Source organism: Euprymna scolopes, chromosome 16 (genome assembly GCF_053919585.1).
Source record: "Euprymna scolopes isolate OS-2025 chromosome 16, ASM5391958v1, whole genome shotgun sequence".
Lineage (NCBI taxonomy): Eukaryota > Metazoa > Mollusca > Cephalopoda > Sepiida > Sepiolidae > Euprymna > Euprymna scolopes.
Genome location: NC_136497.1, coordinates 140,643,587 through 140,665,459, shown reverse-complemented (window position 1 = coordinate 140,665,459; position 21,873 = coordinate 140,643,587). Strand labels below are relative to the sequence as shown.

Sequence of the window (21,873 nt, the reverse complement as noted above, 5' to 3'; positions counted from 1 at the left end):
TGTTTGTTTGTTTTTTTAATAACTAAACAATACTACCAATACGGTCGGGTTTCAATCCTGGCTTGAGGTAGTTGCCTGTCTAGCCGCACTGATGAGCTGTGAAACAGCGAAACAGTAATGTATGTAGATGACTATATATATATATATATATATATATATATATATATATATATATATATATATATATATATATATATATATATATACCGCTGTGTGTCGCTTACATAGCAGTCATAATCACTTAAGTTTGTGTATTGCTAGTGGTTTAGAGGAAAGATGCAAGTCTATAACATCAAAGGTGACTTTATGACCGATTTCGAATTTCCCGTCTAGCAGTAATAATCTCTTTTACACTGATGATTGCGTAAGCATCAAGCACTTGTGTATGTCGGTACAAAACTAATTAACCTTCATTTGTTCAAATATTATAGTCATAAAGTTATTTTAAAAAAGCAAAGTTGAGACCTGCTAGGGAATTAAAAAAGCTGTCCAATTCTCCCAAAAGCGGTATTTCCACTGTCAATAAGTTGTGTAGACATGGCATTTGTAGGAACATAATTTCCATTAAATGCCTGTGTTACATGGCCTTAAAGTAAGTTGCGACCCTACAGAGTCAAGGTTGTCTTTGGGACTGTGTTTTAATCTCCCGACCAGCAACAATTATCACGTCATAAAAGAATGATTGCATAAGCATGGACAAGTAGTGTTTGTAGATATTCAAATAATTTTTAATGTTTAATTAAAAATATTATATACATATATATGTATATATATATATACATGCATATATATATATATAACTTATTATAAATTTTATATATATATATATATATAACTTATTATAAATTTTCCTACTGTCTGTTTGTGTGACGCGGTTTATCTCAGCCTACAGGCAACCCACTCAGGCAAGTTTGATACCGAAATGAAGCTTATTGCCCAGCGGATGTTTTAGTGATATTTATATCCATGTTTGGTGTATGGAATTTAAAAAAAAATGCAAAAAATATTTAAAAAAATAACGTTTACTAAACAACGGTTTATTTACTGGATATTTTTCCGGTATTCACTGGAAGTTACTATATCCCTTAGTAAGTTCGATTTACTGTATGTATGTGTGTGTGACGCGGTTTATCTCAGCCTACAGGAAACCCACCAAAACAAGTGCGGTACCGAAATGAAGCTTATGACCCAGCGGATGTTTAGGTGATATTTATATCCATGTTTGGTTTATGGGAATTAAAAAAAAAATAAAAAAGTTAATGCAAAAAATAACGATGTACTAAGTAACGTTTTATTTACTGGATATTTTCCCGGTACAAGCACTCAAGTTTGCCAAGCTGGACAACCAAAAAACATATATATATATATATATATATATATATATATATATATATACATATATATATATATATATATATATATATATATATATGTGTGTGTGTGTGTGTCGGAATTAAGTAATGTGTTTATTTTTATTGAATGATATCTTTAATTAAAAAAAAAATTGCGTGTGACGTTAACATTAACTAATTAGCACAACGATGAATATTGATCGGTTCAATTTTTTTCTCTCTGGGGAAATTTAGTGACGCATCTGTGCATCTAGCGTTCGTAGGGCCACACACAGTCAATATCTGCAACATAGATATGAAGCTTTCAGGTCCTGAATGTATAAGTTCCTTCATTATGGCAATGCAAGTTGTAATCCCCTGTCATCCATTCGAACTCAATTAAAAATAGTATATATATTGTTGTGGGAGAACCACCCTCTGAATACACTCAAGCAACGTCCATATATACCAGATCTCTTAATGATCTTGGGAGGCCTTATGTTCTGGATTTAACTTTTCATTCTGTAACACTTGTTTGTCTTTTATTAACACCGTCTTGACTTACACCGTGGTTCTATTTTTATTGTGGTCAATTCAGAGCCATAACATCAATAATGTAAATCACACCTGTCTGTTTTAATGTATTTATATATGTATGGTTGTATGTTTGCCTAAACTTTCGACAGATTTTCACGAAATCGGTATTGTTTTGAAGCTCACCCCTTCGGACGACAAATATCAGAAAATTCGGCTAAAACATTAATATTTTCGAATGTCATCCATTCTTTTCGATAGGCTAGCGTAAATTTAAGCGTACGTCACTTCCGGTTTGGCGATGTGGCAACAGCAAAGTCACGTTATTTATTTATTTTTTTTTTGCGTTCTTTTCCTCCTTCGCGGTACGGTTTGAGCCTGCATGCCTTATACCAATTTTTTCTTTCACACTTCAATTCCTTTTGACGGATTGATTGTTGCTATTTCTTCTGATGAGTTAAGGGCGTAATAGATTCACTGATTGATATAATAATTATATGATTGATTTTGCGCTACGAAACAGATACTGTCAAGAATTGTATAAATGAACTTAGTTAAAGGAATAAATTATAAGATGGTCAACATCATGAATTTTGGAATATAACTTTTGGTCATTTATTCTCTATATTGCTCTGTAATTACATTGAGCTTCTTATATATATATATATATATATATATATATAAGAAGCTCAATGTAATTACAGAGCAATATAGATATATATATACAGGGTGTCCCAAAAGAACACTGACGAGGATATTTATCGTAGAGTCGTATTTTCGATTGAATGAGTCAACATGAGAATCTCAAAGAGAATTTCGACGAAACTTCAACCCAAAGAAATTCTCTACTCCCAATTCAATAAAAGCTATGGGGCCCGATTTAATGCGCAAGGGTATGTATGTGATGTCCCTAAAGCTGGTAGACCCCTTACGAAAAGAACTAATGACAAGCGTCAGAGATTAGCGGAAAGTGTGGCCGAGGATCCATCCACATCAGTAAGGAGGAGATCAAGTTAAATTGGCTTTCTCGATCAATGTGGTTCGAGCATGACGGTGCAACGGCGCATACGTCACGAGGAACATAAAATCTGCTCCAAACATATTCGGAAACCCAATAATTTCTAGTGGCTGTGAGATAAATTGGCCATCAAGCTCGCCATATCTCACATGTGTAGATTTTTTCCTTTCGGGTTACCGCAAAGAGCGGGTATATGCAAACAAACCAGCCACAATAAATGCACTTTAAAACAATATAGAGGAGGAAAATAGGGTTATAAGCCGTGAAACATTAAGTGATGTGCTGGACAATGCCCTGCAGAGAGCACAAGAGTGTAAAAATGAAAATGGTGGACATTTAAGTAACATCATTTTTCATAACTAAAATTAGACTTTGTGAAAAACATACCCTAGATTAAGTTGTGTAAAGAAAATTAAATTAAGCAGACTATGAGATATGAGTACATTTGACACGGAGAAACTAATCTACCTACATATGAAAATTGGTAAGCCTAACTTAAATATTGAGGAAGTGACTCAAATTTAAAATATGTCAGCTTCTTTTGGGGCAGTCTGTATATATATATATATATATATATATATATATATATATATATATGTAAAGCTGAATGTGTGTGTGTGCGTGTGTGCGTGTGTGTGTGTGGGTGTCTGGTCACGAATAGGTTCCTATATGGTGGACTTTTAAAAAACTAATTACATATAATGATAGAAGATGTATCGAGACATAGGAATGGGTATGTTTGATCTGGCAGAACTGTGGTTCATTAAAATTGTGGGGTCTGCGTTCGTGCCTGGTCCACAAGTATGGAAATAAAAACATTTAAAAATTAAATTAAAAAAAAAAAATTTAATTAAAAAAAAGACGTTTACAAGTGTTTTTGATATAGATGTACATAATAATACTTTGATAAGTATGTTTTAACTTAAATAGGGATGACATAATAAAATTGTGGGATCTGTGTTCGCGCCTGGCTTCCATAGAATGGAAATAAGGACACACTTTTATAAAGACTTTTCATATCTATCTGCGTAATTATACTTTGATAATTAGGTTTCAGTTTGAAGAAATATGGTATGATAAAATTATGGGGTGTTCGTTCGCGCCTGACCTCCATAGAATGTAAATATGTCACAAAGTTTAACAAGGTTTTTTTTTTAATATAGATCCACAGAATATTGTGATAAATGTTTCAGTGTGAACAGGTATGGTATAATAAATTATGGGGTTTATCTATTATATTCTTACTTTCATCATATTTTGCTTTGGTTTTGATACCCCCGAATTGGAAGCTATCTCATTACAACCCTTCCTTTTCATAACCTATCATACTTTCATAAATCAGAGTCCATTTTCTGTTGGCTGTTTTTGAACCCAGTCAACGACGGGTACTTTTGCTAGTATATATATATATATATATATATATATATATATATATATATATATATATAAGCAAATAGTTAATAAAACATGTTAAAAAGAGTTTAAAACATATGTTATCTGAAAAGGAAACACTTAATAAGTGGATAGTCCTTAATTCGCGGGGTTTCGAAAAAATACTTTCCTTCTCATCAGAGGGTAGGAATTAGCAAATGCGGGAGCGGATTTTGCATTTGATGAAACTGCAAGTAAGTCAAAGATCTTAATTGATAACAAAAAGTGAAGCAGAGGGAATATGGCGAAGAAAAAGGTGAATACACATGAATGGATAGTCAGGGGAAAGTTAAATTATCCAATGATGGTAAAATCCAAAAATGTAAATCCAAGAAAGTTAATGTTTTTTATTATTTATTCTTTCCCTTTCTATCTCTATCTCTCTCTCTCTTATTCTCTGTGTACCGATCTCAATATATATAAAAATATACATATACATATATATATATAGAGAGAGATATATATATATATATATATTTATATATATTTATACACTCACACACACACACACACACACACACACACACACACATATATATGTGTGTGTGTGTGTGTGTGTGTGTGTGTGTGTGTGTGTGTGTATGTATATTTTTATATACAGGGTGTTTCAAAAGTCTTGGGAACATAACGATTTTTAATAACTAGACTTTTGAAACACACTGTATATTGAGCTCGACACACAGAGAATAAGAGAAAGATAGACAGAGGAAGACAGAGAGCAATAGAGAGATAAATAGTGATATATAGAGAGAAGGATGTAACATCGCAATAAATAAGTAAAATTGAGTTTTGCATGAGAAAGGAATAAAAGACGAACCCACCTGTCTTATTCTGTCACTGTTCATTAACTTATTTGCTTTGTCGTCGGGAATCTTCCAGAAGGCTGAGTTGCTTGGCACAAATACAGTCAGGTGTTCGGAATCGGAACTCAGGTATTCTTTTAAGTCTGCACTTGTCATGGCAGATAAGGAGAGGCTGCAAGTAAAAAAAAAAAGACACACAATCACATTTAAAATCTATCAAGTAAAATTACTTATCAGTATCGCTACAGTGAAAATTTACAATGCATATATATATATATATATATATATATATATATATATATATATATATATATATATATATATATATATATATATATACGGCTACCCCACAGCTTTTCCGAGGAAGGTGCCCCTTCTCCAAGTGATATTATCTCAAGTAATAGCACGAAGCTGGATACTCCACCAGACTAGAAAAATTCTTGTCCTGGAATCCAGTAAGACCAAGAGACCAAAACGAAAAATATACTACAACATATGAAAATGGTTAATTGGAGAGAGGAAAAGTATGTTCTCAATTTCTTTACCAACTCAGTGCTTGAGAGATAAAGAACTTTAATGGAACATTCGAATATCTATGCATCTCATATAGACTTCACGTGTTAGGCCCAGGTCGGGGGCCCCTTCATTTCTGAGAACTTCGACTGAAGTAAAATAAAACAAAAAAGATATATATATATATATATATATATACATATATATATATATATATATATATATATATATGTTAAGAGTGTGAGTTCCATTTTAGAAATGTTGATTTAATTTGAATAAAATAAAATACGCATCAAGTGCGCTTAAAAGCCAAATCACAACGTAATATTAGGAAAGTAAACACATATTTTACTTGTTTGAAATTCATAACATAAATATATTTGGGGGAGAAACTCCATCCTCAGTATGTTTTTTTCTTTATTTTTTTCTCTCTTTCCTTTCTTGCCATGTTGTAAATTTAGAGAAAGAAAAGTCTTAACATAAATATATTTCAGAACCAAACTATATCCTCATTATATTGTTTTAGTTTCTATAATGAAACTAACACCCTTGACGCTATTGTATCGGGAATGTTTGCGTTGTAAATTACCAGTTAAGAATGTTTGTCCACAATAATAATAGCAAATCGATTAAGTGACAAAATATCGAGTGATTTATTTCTGTAGTGTTACGTTGCAATAATAGTGTAATTATATATATATACATATATATATATATATATATATATATATATATATATAGTATGGTATGTGCTATCACGGCTTGATACAGCAAAACTAAATAAATAAGTAAATAAATAAAACAAGAAAGGTATGAAACTTCCAAAAGTTTCATTAAAAAAAGGCTAAACATGCGGATGTCACAATAATTAACAAGAAGGAAAGCAACTGTCAAATTGTAGATTTTGCCGTCCCAGCAACCGCGTAGAAAGAAACATGAAAATAAAACTAGTGTGTTGGACTTGCCAGACAACGTAAACGGGTATAGAACCTGAAGAAAATCAATGTCATACTAATAATTGTAGGAGCACTATATACAATCCACAAAAAACTTGGACAAAAGAGGAAGAGAAATCGAAACCGTTATGCTGTAAACAGCTGAAATGTTAAGGAAACCCCTTGAGTGCAGAAACTAGTCTATATGAGTGACAAATGCTAACTGGGCATATATAAAGAGAAATGAAACAAAACAACGCAATTAAAAGAACTGGTACACCAAAAGTGAAACGTGCCTATCCCCCCTTTTTACTCCTTTTCATTCTCCATCTTCTCCTTCTTTTTCCCCGTCATCACCTTCTTACCCCCCCAATTCCCTTTCCTGTCTCCCTTTCCCTCCATTTTACCCCGCTTTACTCCTCAAAGAACGCCTCATCACGATTGGTACCGCACGAAATAGTTGAAGAGTCTAGGAGGATGGAAAGACCGATGAGAGAAAGCACTACTCTTGGAGAGATTATCACCACTGAAATTCCAATAAGGTGCAATGCCCGCTACCAATCTCTATGTATGCTAAACGGTTGTTACGATAACACAAATTAGTTTGCAAATGGCATCGAAACAGGTAGACTGGAAATCTGGGAAGCAATTTTGTCACTCAGACTTCAGGGAACACCATAATTGTTCATAAGGAAAATTCTGGCCTGTGTGAAAAATTCCTAGTGAGTGAATACTACTACTACTATATTACTACTACTACTACTACTACTACTACTAATAATAATAATAATAATAATAATAATAATAATAAAGGAGAACCACAAAATCCTATGGGGCATGGACATACAGACGGACAAACCCATCCAAGCAAGAAGACTGGATGTCGTAATAATTAACAAGAAATAAAAATCCTGTCAAACCGTAGACTTTGCTGTCCTAGCTGACCACAGAGTGAGTATGAAAGAAAAGGAGAAACGGAGCTAGCCAGATAGCTGAAAGGGATATGGAAGATGAAAAAAATTCAAAATACTACCGATAATATTAGGAGCACTAGGAATAATTCCGAAAAACTTTGAAAAACGGATGGCAGAAATTGGAATTAGAGGAATGGCTGGCAAAATACAACGACTACCGATAATGAAAACTGCTGAAATATTTAGGAAAATATGAAGGAATGCGGAGAACAATACAATAATACAATATAATGAAGAAGCGTTACAGGGAATGAAAAACACCGAAGCTCCATATCTACAAGTTCTACACCCCCATCAGGCATCCCTTCCCATTATCTCATCACCGACCCCCCCCAAAAAAAAGTGATACCAAAGAGCCAGGAAGTGTCAAGGAGAATGGAAATACTGAGGAGAGAGCACTGACCAGACCTCCGCTAGACAAGCGCAAAGAGAACTGGGACTTTTGGGAGGCTTAGTGCCACTCAAATTCCAGTATAGATCAATAGCCACTGCCAGCGAGAAAGTAATAGTAAGAGGCTGTTGCGATGACGCCAATTTATTTGCAAATGCTATTGAAGGAGGTGGAGAGAGCTGGACGTCTGGGGAGACTGTTGACACTCAGCTTCCAGAGAACACCGCAGGTTTCCAATCAGATCTTTGATGACTTGTGTGAAAGCTCCATGTGAGCCAATAATAATAAAAGTAGAAGAAGCAAAAAAGAAAAAGAAAAAAAAAGGAGAAGAGGCAGAAAAAAAAGGAAAAAATGAGAAACAAAAGAAAAAGAATGAATACAACAAAAGGGAAGCGATGAAGACAAAAGAGAAGAAGAAGAAGAAGAAGAAGAAGAAGAAGTTGATGAAGAAGAACAACAAGATGAAGGAGGAGGGGAGGAAAAGTATTAACGATAAGGATAACACAGGCGTAATGGGAGGATTTATTTATTTTTTTCGTAAAATCGATAGCGAGGAAGCGACATTTAAGCAAGATGTCGAATCTGTTGCGATAATAAGGGCGGTTTATGAATCGAATCAGCTCTGGCATGTTCAAATAGGCACCGGTGAAAACTTGAAGCAGCTGATTTAACACAAATTGACAGTAAGTGGAAGACCGGCAGGAATGTGTTAGCCATGGAAAGCAGGGAATTTGCTCAAAGCTAAAGCCGAAGCACCTGTAAGGTTCTTCCGAACATTTCTTTTTCCTCTTCATCTTCTTCCGTTGACCTGTGAATGGCTGATTCTTTTTACGGTGCCAACGGTCATTCAACAGAAAACAGAATTCGATCCTTTCTTCACTATTATTTATTTCTCCCCCCCCCTTTTGAATTTGTAAGGATCAGGTGCGAAGACCTTTCTCGTGGACTTTTGATTTTGATGCTTATTAGCAATGACAAGGAATAGGAAGCTAGAAAGATCGAAGGCGCACTGCGTCGCTTCAGGATAATTTGCAACGCAATTTATAACATTGAAACGGTCGGGGAAATGAACCGACTAAAACCCGTATAGACAGGCCAACACGCAAACACTTGTGAAGGACTTATGAATACGCATATGAGAAGTGATAGTACACAACTCCGAAATCCACCGAAAATATTCCACCTCAACAGAGGAAGATAAAAACTCAGATTGTTTGTTTCTTTGTTTTTGTTTTACGGCATATCAACCCTTTTCAGGTCATTTAATGCCGAATCCAAAGATTTCGAAGAATTTTTTTTAATAGAATATACTTGTTGTTTTCAAGTTGGTTTCTATTTAACCAGTAGTTGGGACCCTAACAGGTACTACTACTCCGGGTCAGAGTGGACCTGGGAGCAATGACAATAAAAGGGTGGCTCCACACTCCCCAAAGCCCGCTGGGGCCTCACCATCGGATATAGTTTAAGGTCATATCCAGGAAATATAAACTCCGAGTACCAATGAATGCAGAGAAGAAATAAGAAAGAAAAATAAGAAAACAGAATATAAAAATAAATTTGGGCCTAAATGTGTAATTTGACACCGATAATGACAATCTTCTAGACGTGCCCGCTCGAATAGACATGAATGTCGCGGATACAAATTTAATAATATTATCATACTACTGCTTATAGCTCCTTTAATCCTTAGACGAGATCTTAAATATTAATTAGACTGTTAAATTTAAATGTGTAATACTGAGTTTCGACCTAAGTGTCGTTATAAACCGTTAATGACAACATTCTAGATATGTCCGCTTGCATAGAAATAAATAGATCTTATATCATTCTCTTTTATTTGACCGAGTTCTTAGTTGCATGATCCATATTAAAATTAATTTAGACCAAAATGAAAATATTAACTTAGATCTGAGGGGTTTCGAATTATGTGGTTGGCAGGACATATCTCCTCATCACTGATGATTTCCGGAAAAAGATTAAACTCATGTGTATGCGAAGAAGAAATTAACAACATTATAGATTATATATATATATATATATATATATATATATATACATATATATATATGTATATATGAACAAATGATTAATAAAACATGTTAAAAGACATCTTGAAAAAGAGTTAAAAACATATTTAATTTTAAAAAAGGAAGCACAAGATAAGTGGATAGTCCTTAATCCGCAGAGTTTCGAAGAAATACTCTCCTTCTCATCAGAGGGCAATAATTAGCAAAATGCAGGATCGGATTTTGCATATAAAAGTATTTAATGAAACTACAAGTAAGTCAAAGATCTTACTTGGTTAAAAAAAAAGGTGAGGTAAGGGGAACAGGAGGCAAAAGAAAAATAATAAAAAGATTTCACATGAATGGATAGTCCGGTCGTTTCTTATTGTTGAGCACTTTCAGTTGAAATAAAGTCGGTCAATTTACCTCATCATATAATGATTAAATCACTCTGACAGACGTTAAAAATTTAAAAAAATAAATGTTTAAATTTCAACCGTATTTTCTCGTGTGTAATCGTGACCGAATGGATTAGGTCCTTGCTAATAAAGCAAGAAATGGCTTCTGTTGCCGGTTTCAGGTTTATCGACCGGTGGAGTTTTTGATACCCTGCACTGATGATTCCTGAAAGGATGAAACACTAGTGTTTGTAAGTAATTAGTATTTTTATTATAGTAAATAATTATGTGAGCCACTTTAAGAAACTCGTTTCTCATTGTGGAGCACTTTCGGTTGCAAATAACGTCGGTCAATTTAGTTCTTATGCACAGATCATCATATAATGATTAGATCACTCTGACAGACGTTTAAAACATTTTTAAAATAAATATTTTAATTTCACAGTATTTTCTCGCTGTCAATATTGAATGGTGGCTGAATGGTCCTTGCTCATGAAGCCAGAGATGGCTTCTGCCGGGTTTGATTCTATCGACCGATGTTAATCGTGACACCCTGCACTGATAATTGCAGAAAGGATAAAACACAAGTGTCTGTAGGTATTTATTACTTATTACGGTACATAATGATAATATAATAATTATTTTTAGAAGAACACTCGTATACACACACACACACACACACACACACACACACACACACACACATATATATATATATATATATATATATATATATAATAGGGTCGTTCTAAAAATAATGCATTTTAATATCTCAGGGGAGATTTCAAATTGCATTGCTATTACGACTGAATTTATGCATTCAGAACTTGGAAATTTAATCACTCTGTTGAAGATATTGATGGTGTGAGACTATGAAAGCAACCCCTGTCATAGACGGGCGTCAGAAGCGGAAATGCGCCATTTAATTCCTTACAAAGGTGCACTGCAAATGTTAGCGACAATGTATAAAGATAAATTCTGGTGCAAAAAGTCGCTCGTATTAATGGAACCACTCCAGTCTTTGTAGCTCTTCAACATTTAAAGTTAAAAAAAACATTAGAGGTTTTAATTTTGGAGTTACCCTTGTATATATGTGTATGTGTTTGTGTATGCATGCATGCATGTGTGTGTGTGTTTTTGTGTGTGTGTGTGTGTGTGTGTGTGTGTGTGTGTGTGTGTGTGTGTGTGCGTGTGTGTGTGCCTGGGTCTTTTTAGTTGACACACATTTTGAAGTCCCATTTATCTCCCTAATCTCGCCGGGACATCGAAATCATGAATAGAAAACCTGTAAGTTCTCCAATCTATTTTATGGAAATTGCTAGAGACAAGGCATGAAGCCACTTGCCGTAAGGAGCCAACGAGAACGAAAGACAGGAGATGCCTATTGCTTTTAATCTTGAGAAGACCAAATCTGTAGATAGAAGGGGAACAGTAAACAGGTCGAGAGTTCCACAATATTGCAGTTCTTGGAAAACAGCTACTTGAAGAGGAAGATGTGTTGCAATGAGGTATTTTCCGCCCATTTCTTCAAAATGAAGGAGTTCTTTCCTAGTTTTCGGAAACTCGCTCAAACAAGGTCTCAAAGACGAAGGGAAATACTAACGTCTTTAAAAAAGTAAGAATGTGGACACTGGCTAACTATAACAAGTTGCCTTTTATTTTCTCTTCTTTTCAGGAACTTTTTTTCAGAAGCAGAGAGATAGTTCTTCATTTTCGTTTGTAGTTTTATTTGTTATTCAGATGTTTGATAATTTGGCCTTTTCCCACGGATTCCACGTGTTCATTATCCGAATCGAACGATCGCATGAAATATACACTGAAATGCACGCGTTACTTCATTGGAAAAAAAAAGATAAAATAAAAAAAGAACATCTTTTTTTTTTCGAGAAAAATTACCGTCTAATGGTTCAAGCCGCAAGCTAAACGCATAATAAATACTTATAAATATTTAATCATATTTGACGGCGCCATGGTCCCATGACATTTTGTTCTATGTGAGTGCGTGGCTCAAGGGCAATGCATAGCTAATAGTTATCGACCTAAACTTTAAAGACAGGCACAAGGCAAACGGATCAAGGGGACTGCATTGTTTGTGTAACACGCAATTTTTGGAATTTTTTTTTATTTTTTACGAATGAGTTAAGATTTATCAAACCTTAAATAACCCACAGAAAACGAAGGTGTAAAAATAACTACAAATCAAATAACTGTTACCAAAGGCAGGCTAAATTACAATTCTATCTATTTGCAGAAGGTTTTGTGTGTTTTAACATAATTCAAGCTTTTTAAACCGTGAAGAGGGTTAAAACGTAGTCCATTATGTTGAATTAAAACGAAAAACAAACATGGCTTTCATGAACACTGAACAAGCTTCTGGGTTTGACTTTTATTCCTGATCTGAAATGGAACACGTACATCAAGTCTATTGCCAAGGTCGCTGGAAAGATGGTGGGATCCTTCTACCGCTCCAGAAGATATCTCACTACTGATGCAATTCTCTATCTATATAAAAGCCAAGTACGTCCAAGTATGGAATACTGCTGCCATATCTGGGCAGGAGCTACTAAAAACAGCCTATCCTGCCTTGACAGAGTACAAAATCGACTTCGTGGCTTAGTGGGGGATGCCCTTTTCTCTACCCTGCAACCTCTCTCCCACAGAAGAGACGTTGCGAGCCTATCCTTGTTTTATCATTATTTCCATGGCAGGTGCTCGTCTGAACTCCAATTTCTGGTCCCCCCTCGCCAATCTTTCACGAAGAACACCCGTCTAGCTTAATCCACAGTGAAAAATTTCCTCCACTCTATATCTGTGCCTAAATCAAAACGTGGATTCCATGAACAAAGCTTCTTTCTTAGAACTTCACGCCTGTGGAACTCTGTTTCGTCTGCCTGCTTCCTACCTGACTACAACTTGGATGTGTTCAAGTCCAATGTTAACAAATTCCTTATGAACCGCCCCCTTAAGTAAACACTTAATCAAATCTCCACACTAACGTAATGTACTTGCAATAACCCTTATCCCTGAGTGGCTTCCGAGCCTTGATATGTGGTGATCACTGTGTAAAAAAAAAAGGTTCCTTTGACAATCGTTAAAAAATCGAAAATTAAACATAATTATTGAAGAGAAACATCCAAAACATATCACCAGTCGTTGTAAAATTTAATGTCTAACCAATATTTTGTTTCATTTTCGACTTTTGAATGGTTATCAAAGCTTGTCATGCAATCGTTATATTATAGCAAGCAGAATGTTTTCCGGTATAACTGAAAAGACCGGATACGCAGTTATTTTGAAAAGGGAGAAATAAGCTCTACTAAAATATGTTAAAACACAAAATAAATATCCAGGTAAATGGAAGAGTAATATATCTTGCCTTTGGTAACATTTATTTGTTATGCATTTATTTTGTTTTTACCGTTATTTTTTTTTCATTTTGTAGGCTATTATAAAAAAAAAGTGATGCTCAAATCCAGGCAAGAACACAAGGTGTACGTTGTTGTACCTATTTACTATGCCTCCCCACGGGACAGAGTTAGACACCAGGGTCGTTTTTTAACGTGGAGAAAAGGTACAAAAATAAAATTGCCTCAATCGTGAAGGATTTCTCCTCCACCGAAAGAGAACAAAGAAATAGAAGTGAAGCATCCGAAGAACAGATAGTATTTATTTGCTCCCCCACCGAGCAAATTAGGCACACGGCCAATTTTTAATGTGAGGAGTGAAGGGAGGGGGAAGGGAAAAAGGGGACCAGCTCCCGAGAGGTGGGAAATGGGAGCTGGTTAAAGGTCAGGCATGTGGGGTTGCCCCCACATCTGGTCTTTGCTAGTCATAGCTAGTCATAGCTTGCAGCATCTGTCGGAACATATACTACACTTTGATCTTGTCCCGAAGGCCAACGTTGTTGTAGTGAGATTAATATACGACATAATAAAATTGACACACCGGTTCCCACTGGATCGCCAAAGTTAAGCAACGTTGAACCTGGTCAGTAGTAAATGGGTGACCACTTTGGACTTCCATGCCTGTGTGTACTCTCCGCTTATCTCGGCATTGTTTCCAGTCGTCCTGGACTTCTCCTTGCCACTGGAATCTAACAGTTCTATTTCAGGAGAGTTGTGGTTGGAGATTGCGCAACCCTTGCCCACAATTACATGCGCAGCTGCTCTTGCATGGGTTATCCTCTGTCTTTTGAGACTGAACGGATGCATCGAGTGGGATTAAATAATAGTCGGTGGTTTACGAATTGGGAGCCGAAATCAGCCTCGTCATAATGTCAATGATCTATGTACCATTCTGCTCGCGGTCTGAATTGTGCTGTCACTGTCTGGTCTTTTATTTTTCTCAGACTTTTCACAACCATTTTCTATGGAACCAAAGCAGTATTTTAATCTAGTGGAGCATATAACCAGTTTTATTACAGGCATGGAATCTTCTTGTTAAATCTAATGCATTTTTACAAAAAAAAAATGAATTAAATTTAGATCTTCTGTTATTTCATATTAGTAGTATTGTTGTCAAGAATGATGGAGTTCTAAGAATACAACTCACACTCGTTGCAAGATGAACTCCACCCAAAATCTCTCCTTGCCAGCCACTTTCCTTGCTTCGGAGACACCCTACGACGGCACTAAAATGACTTCATCCATAAAGTCTTATTATTATTTCCAAATATTTCAGCATTATTAGGAAAAAATCCTCTCGGTGATAAAGTCAGTTAAATTATTATTATTTTAATGCATATTTTGCAGTCTTCAAATTGTCAGGGGTGGGCTTCAGATAAAACTACGCAAACCGGAGGTATTCGACCATCTCTGCTTACACCACATGCTTCGTGTCCACTGGCAACATCTCCAACAGTACAATTCGCACTCGCTACAAGCTCCACTCGCTTAAAAATCTTTCCTTTTCGGATACCTTCGTTGGTTCAGTTACGCACTGACGACATCCAGGTGACTTCACATTTACCCAGCGCCATCACCAGGCCAAAAGAACAGTGAATGCTCAACTGATTCTTGTTCATCAACTTTTCAATATTCGTCGTTGGAACCACGAATGACTTGCGCTTATAAACGAAGCAGTTTTGAATGTCCTGCTAGACTAATCAGGGTTCGGGATGTGGAGGATGTGTTGGAGAGAACCGGGAAAATGCCGCAAACATTACTTACTTTTTTGACAAGAAGCTAAATTATATTCATCATTATATTATTCTGTTCATTGGAATCCTTTAGGATGTGGCTTCATACTTTGTTCATTCGTCTTTATACAGACTGTTATCCTCATCTTCATTACTGTCTCTTCACCACGTTTCGACTGACTCATCCTCTGACCTTCCTCAGGTGATTAACAGTGACAGAATAGGATAGACGCGCCGGACAGAGATGTTACGTCTCTACGGTTCCAGGTGAGCATTGTCTTAAGATATCGGTTTCACTCTTACCAAATGCAGGCCAGAGGATTAGTTGGCCAAAAACGTAGTAAGACAAAAACAACACCAACTATGGAAGGCAGTAATTACTGGGGATACAATTACAAGATTCAGCATTCTGACCCCGTCGCGAAGAAGAAAGCCAGAGGATGAGTTTGCCGAAAAGCTGTGAAAAAACAACTATGAAGATGAGGATAAGTCCGCTAGAAATGAATATACCAGATGCTTAATAGAATTACTAACCATATAGATTTCGCACTGTATCCCTAAATCTATCTCCCGTCGCATCTACAGTCTTTACATCCCTGCATTTCTTTTCTAAGGACGTATACGGATTGTACTCCCATGACCGTCCTGCACTTGTCCCCTCTTCAACATAAATGACTCGATCCATCACTCATATTAAAACCCTACTTTGTCAGCGTAGTTCCCTGCTCTTAAAGATGTTTTCATCAGACCACTTTCATTTGGAATTTCTTTCCTGCTCTCTGTTCCCTGACAGATTAAGTTTACAAAACAATACACTGTGCCAACGTTACTTACCGTGTTTAGTAGAATATATATGGTATAATTCATAGTTTATCGGGGTTTTCCAGGGTATTGTCGTCGGGGGGTGGGGGTTACTAATGGTAGGAGTTCCTCAGGTTGGAGTATAGTTGATCGTTCAAAACCTGTTAAGTTGGAAGCTTTTTTTAACCCTGTCTAGAAGCAATACACTAGTGACAGATGCACAAGCCCAGATGTGGCAAAGATACTCCATGCATGGGCGAACTGATACTACACTTTGATCTTGGCCAAAAGGCCAAGAAAAGCTAAGAACAGTATCTATTAATAAACAACCTTTGATCTTAACCAAAAAGGCCAAGCACAAAGTGTTACGGACAGACTGACAAACAGACCGACGGAGTGACTTATAGAGTCGCTTGCACGCTGCTAAAAATGAGTGTAAAATAGGGGCATTAGTGTTTTCATACTAATTGGATTGATCTGATGCCCAGCTGAAGTATCTAATTTTTCTATTTCATTGATTAAACAAAGGATCTGAGCATGCCTATGTCAGAGTTTGGCTACTGTCCGCAAAGGAGAATTTGGGAGCGGGACACTTGCTGGGTCTAAAGTGGAGTTTGAGACAATAAAAAATTGGGTAAGAAGCTTTGGCTTTTCGGTTGCTGTGCGAACAATTTAAAAGTTGTTGGGTTGTGGCGGAATTGTCGATTGTCCATTATTTACTACACTGTTATATTTTTTTCCGAAATCACGAATTCCTAGTTTCTACAACTCGATGACTCTTATGACTTCGGAATTCCTTCACTTTGATGTGACTACTGCTCTATTACATTTATTTCTAGCTTCTGCAAACGTTTGCCTATGTGTATTTGACCTATGCCGATTAAATTTGCGGAATGCATGCTGCCTTTAAGCGATAGCAGTTGCACAATCAGAGGTGAACCACTGTGTTTTGATACAGTACTTATTCTTGTCAGGTTTCTGAGATTAATCTAGTATTTTTTTAGCTACGTACATCAAGTGGCTTCATGCCTTGTCTGGAGCGATTTCCATAAAAACGCTCTTTTTTCTTCTGTACAATAGTACAAAGATGCCCGAATCATTTTAGATTTATGAAGCAACTACCAATTTCACAAGAGATACGTCGACGAGAAAAAAAAATGGACGGCATTACCATTAAGCCACTTCTCTAAATGACTTATATTTGTGTTTTTGTTCGGAATATTTTGTAGTTAAAGATCATTGGTTAATATATGCAGATGCCGTTGGCCATTTTCTATCAGGTGTGGAAGAATTATTTCGTCCTTTATCCCATACGAACACCGACCACGAGTAAGAGTCACTACACCGTGCGCACTGGTGGTGTTCTTAATTAAAGAAACGTTTTGGTTTTGGGTTTTTTTTTTTCTCATTTATTTTTTTAGTTTTAAAGGAACGTTTTTTCTACGGTTTTCTTTTTTTAATATAATTTTACTCTTGTTTGATTTGTATTTTTTCCTTTATTTTATTCTGCAACTGAAGAATTAAAAAAAAAAAACGCAGGTGAATAAAATTACAGCCAGCCCAGTCTCATTAGGTTTGTATGAGTATTGATTTTGTGTTCGTTTTCTCTTCCCGACCACCCGTTTCATCGCATCCCATTATCCTTTAGGAAAGCAAAATACTAACGTTGAGAGGGGACCAGTTCGAGAGAGATACATACATTTAGAGACACGGAGAGATGTAGGGGAGATATTAAAAGGAGTATAATAATAGTTCAAGAAAGAAAAAATAACGCAAACAGATTCGATGAGATTTTGCTAGTCAGAGAAAGAAAGAACGAGGGGGAAGAGAGAGAAAGAGAGAGAGAGAGAGAGAGAGAAAAGGAGAGATAGATAAATAGAATGATAGACTCACACCCCTAGAAAGTGATAAAATCGATCGCTAGAGAGATAGAGAAACACATACAGGGTAGAATGAGAAAGAAAACAAGACTACAGCTTTATTTTAAATACTTTTATTGAAAAAAAATCAATTTAAATAACTTGATTCTGTAGTAGAGTTGGAATCATATCAATGTAGCAGCCTTCAGCCTCAGTCATTGCCTCCATACGGGTCCGAGACTGGTAGCATGCCTTTTCCAAAAAAACCCACCGGGAACTCGGCAAATATTCGGCGGATGGCGACGAGCAGGCTGGCTTTGGTGTTGTTGGAGGTCATGTTGGTGATGTATGACCGAACGAAAAGTCCAGCTAGTTCAGGTCGGGAGAGAAGGGGAGCTAGTGAGAAAATAGTTACAAAGACGTAGCACTTCTTCTGAAGTGAAGCCTGGGTCTTCTTGGACGTGGGCCGGCGCCGAGTCCTGCTACCACACCCAGGAGCTTACATGTCTCCAATATGAACTCCCGTCCTCTTTAAATATGTGCCCCTTATATAACAAGAGAGAGAGAGAGAGAGAGAGAGAGAGAGAGAGAGAGAGAGATGCAGACAGGGTATATTGAGGAGGAGGACAGATGGAGAGAATTAGACTAAACAAAACAGATAGATAAGATGCAGGGAAGAAGAGGAAGAAAAAGAGAGGGAGAAGGATACATAAATAGAGAAAGAGAAAACTCAATCGGGAAAGACAATAGAATATGATTCGAGGAGAGCAAGTTAGTATGATAAAGAGGGGAAGAGGAAGAGAAAAAGTGAGAGCAGTATTGAAGAGTGTGTGAGGGCATACAGATAGCCAGACGTGCAGAGAGACAGAATGTATAAGGAGAGAAGATAGATAGGGAGAAGAGGAAAGAACAAAACATGTTGCTAAAACATAAAGAACATAATAAAAATAAAGATGGCGACAACCGATAAGATAAACTAAAGAATATTAGATAAGGGAATGAACGAAGAATAACTTGAGAGTTAACGAGAGAGAGAAAACGGGAGAGAAAGAAAGAGAGAGAGTCAGAGAGAGAGGGGGGAGAGGTGTAGAAAGAGAAAGTTAGATTGAGAACGAGAAAATGGGATAAGACTAAAGGAGGTTGTGCTAGTCATATAGATAGAAAGATAGATAGATAGATAGATAGATATATAGATAGATAAATATCCAGAGAGAGAGAGAGAGAGAGAGAAAGAGAGGAAGATCCAGAGTTATCGTTTGAGAGAAAGAGAAAGAGAGAGAGTGAGAGAGAGAGAGAGAGAGGAAGAGAAAGCTAGATCGAGAAGTAAGAAAATGCAAGAAGATTACAGTAGGTTATGTTAGATAGAGGGATAGACAGAGATGGGTAGATAGTTAGATATATAGATATACAGATAGGTAGACTGATAGAGAGACAGACGAATAGATAGATATATAGAAAGATAAATGGATAAATGGATGGATGGATAGATAGATAGATAGATAGATAGATATACACATACACATATATATATATACATATATATATATACACATACATGATGATTACAACGTCTTGTCAGACGAGTGCAACTCCCTCAGACATTTAAAATCCATTAGCCCAAATGCCTGAGAGAATATCTATACAAATATGATGTTACAGAGTCTTAGCTTTGTAGGACAGCTAAGTCTCTCTCTCGGTTAAAAATGTTGAGATCCAGCAACAAGCAATAGCAAGATAGCCAGCAACAAATTAAACTGCAGACCAGCTTAATGCGGGTAATGGTCTTCCGCTTAATGGTTTTTTAAATCAGAGATTTGCTTCTCCTAGAAAGGCTGCCTTCACCACGGCTTACGGGAGCCCTCTCCACCCCAATGCACATATACACACACACACAAATATACACAGTGCTAGTTGGCCGATGACCCAGATAAAGAGTTCATTCGCCCTTTGGAAGGTCTTGTTTTCAATCCTTCAGGGAGACTAGCCGCCCTCCTCACCAAACAAGTCTGGTGGGGGAACCAGTTTAGTCGCCGGTGACCCGACCATGAGGCAGGTAGAACTGGGTTACATGGTACCAGTAGCACATGGCATGACCTGACACAAAATACATACATACACAGATAAATACATACATACATATAAACATACATACATACATACATACAAATATAAATACTTAGACGCATACATGCATACATACATATATAGATAATCAGAAAGACAAACAAGATTAATGTGTTAGAGAGAGAGAGAGAGAGGATATATAGGGAGAAACGACTACATAGATCTGAAGAGAAAGGAAGTGTACAAAGCATGTAGATATGATATAGGAGGGAGAAGGACGAGAGACAGAGAGCGAAAGAGAGAGAGAACGAGAAAGAGAGAGACGCACACAGAGAGAAAATAATGGAAGCTAGATCGAGATAAAGGTGATATTAAGTTGTAAGTAAATTATGGATGAGGAACTGGCAGACGAATGAAGTGTAGGAGGAGATTCTAAAAGAGCAGAAGATCAGACAGAGAGACAGATAGATAGATAGATAGATAGATAGATAGATAGATAGATAGACAGAGAGACAGATAGATAGATAGATAAACCGTTCGATAGATAGATAGATAAACCGTTCGATAGATAGATAGATAGATAGACAGACAGACAGACAGATAGATAGATAGACAGATAGATAGATAGATAGACAGATAGATAGATAGATAGATAGACAGATAGATAGATAGATAGACAGATAAATAGATAGATAGATAGACAAATACACAGATAGATAGATAGATAGATAGATAGACAGATAGATAGATAGATATATAGATAGATAGATAGATAGATAGACAGATAGCTAGCTAGCTAGCTAGATAGATAGATAGATATAAAGAGAGAGAAGAGAGGTGTAGGAAAAAGAGAAAAGAAACTAAGATCTGATGAGGCTATGCTAGTTAAAAAGAAAGAAAGAACAGATGAAAAAGAAAGAAAGAACAGATAAAAAGGAAAGAAAGAACAGATGAAAAAGAAAGAAAGAACAGATGAAGAGGAGGGGAAGAGATAGGGAGAAAGGGAATGTAGAACGAAAGTGCTGGTGCATCTACCACTCGCCTCTCCCTCTTAGAAAGGGTCCAAAAATAAGTCTTCATTCTAATCCCCTTTTGTCAACTAAGCTTCAGCCCCTGTCCCATCTGACTGCACTGATATGCAGAAGTTTAAATATAACGCAAATCAACGTATTGTTAACCTTTCCTAGGCATAGTAGCAAATAGTAGTCACTACGTCCAAGTGGTGCTATGCCTTGTTAGAGGTGAACGTGAGTAAAAAAAAGTATTTTAATGATGGATGCTCTGATGAACTACAAGCCCTTGTATCCCCCTCGACGAAAATACCCCCGACAAACCCGACAAGCTGCCAAGCCCCACCCTACACAGTTGAGATCCCCTAAATGTAAGAAAGCGTTTTACTCTAATAGCTTCTTCCTCAGAACTGCAGGACCAACTGTACTGACATGCAGAAGTTCAAGTGTAATGTGAACAGACAATTTGCTGCTAAACTCCCTACATAGTACCCCTGCAACTTAGGACCCTGTTAGTAGCCCCTTACATGAAAGTTGCAACGTGCCTTGTTTGGGGTGAAAGTGTAATAAAAAAAAAACAAAAGAAAAAATGAATGAATTCAAGGATGGAAAACAGAAGATAAAACGCAAGAGGAATTTCTAAGATGGGTGTGATGCTTAGAGAGAGA

General features: G+C 36.5%; 1 protein-coding gene across 1 annotated transcript in view; it reads right to left on the bottom strand.

The window, feature by feature from the left end:
- Positions 1-21,873, bottom strand: part of LOC145296133 (uncharacterized) — a 1,188,759-nt gene that overhangs the window by 151,558 nt on the left and 1,015,328 nt on the right. Inside the window, exon 15 of the mRNA XM_080142289.1 lies at positions 5,136-5,289. Coding sequence (XP_079998415.1) covers positions 5,136-5,289 — 154 coding nt within the window. The remainder of the gene's footprint in view (positions 1-5,135; positions 5,290-21,873) is intronic.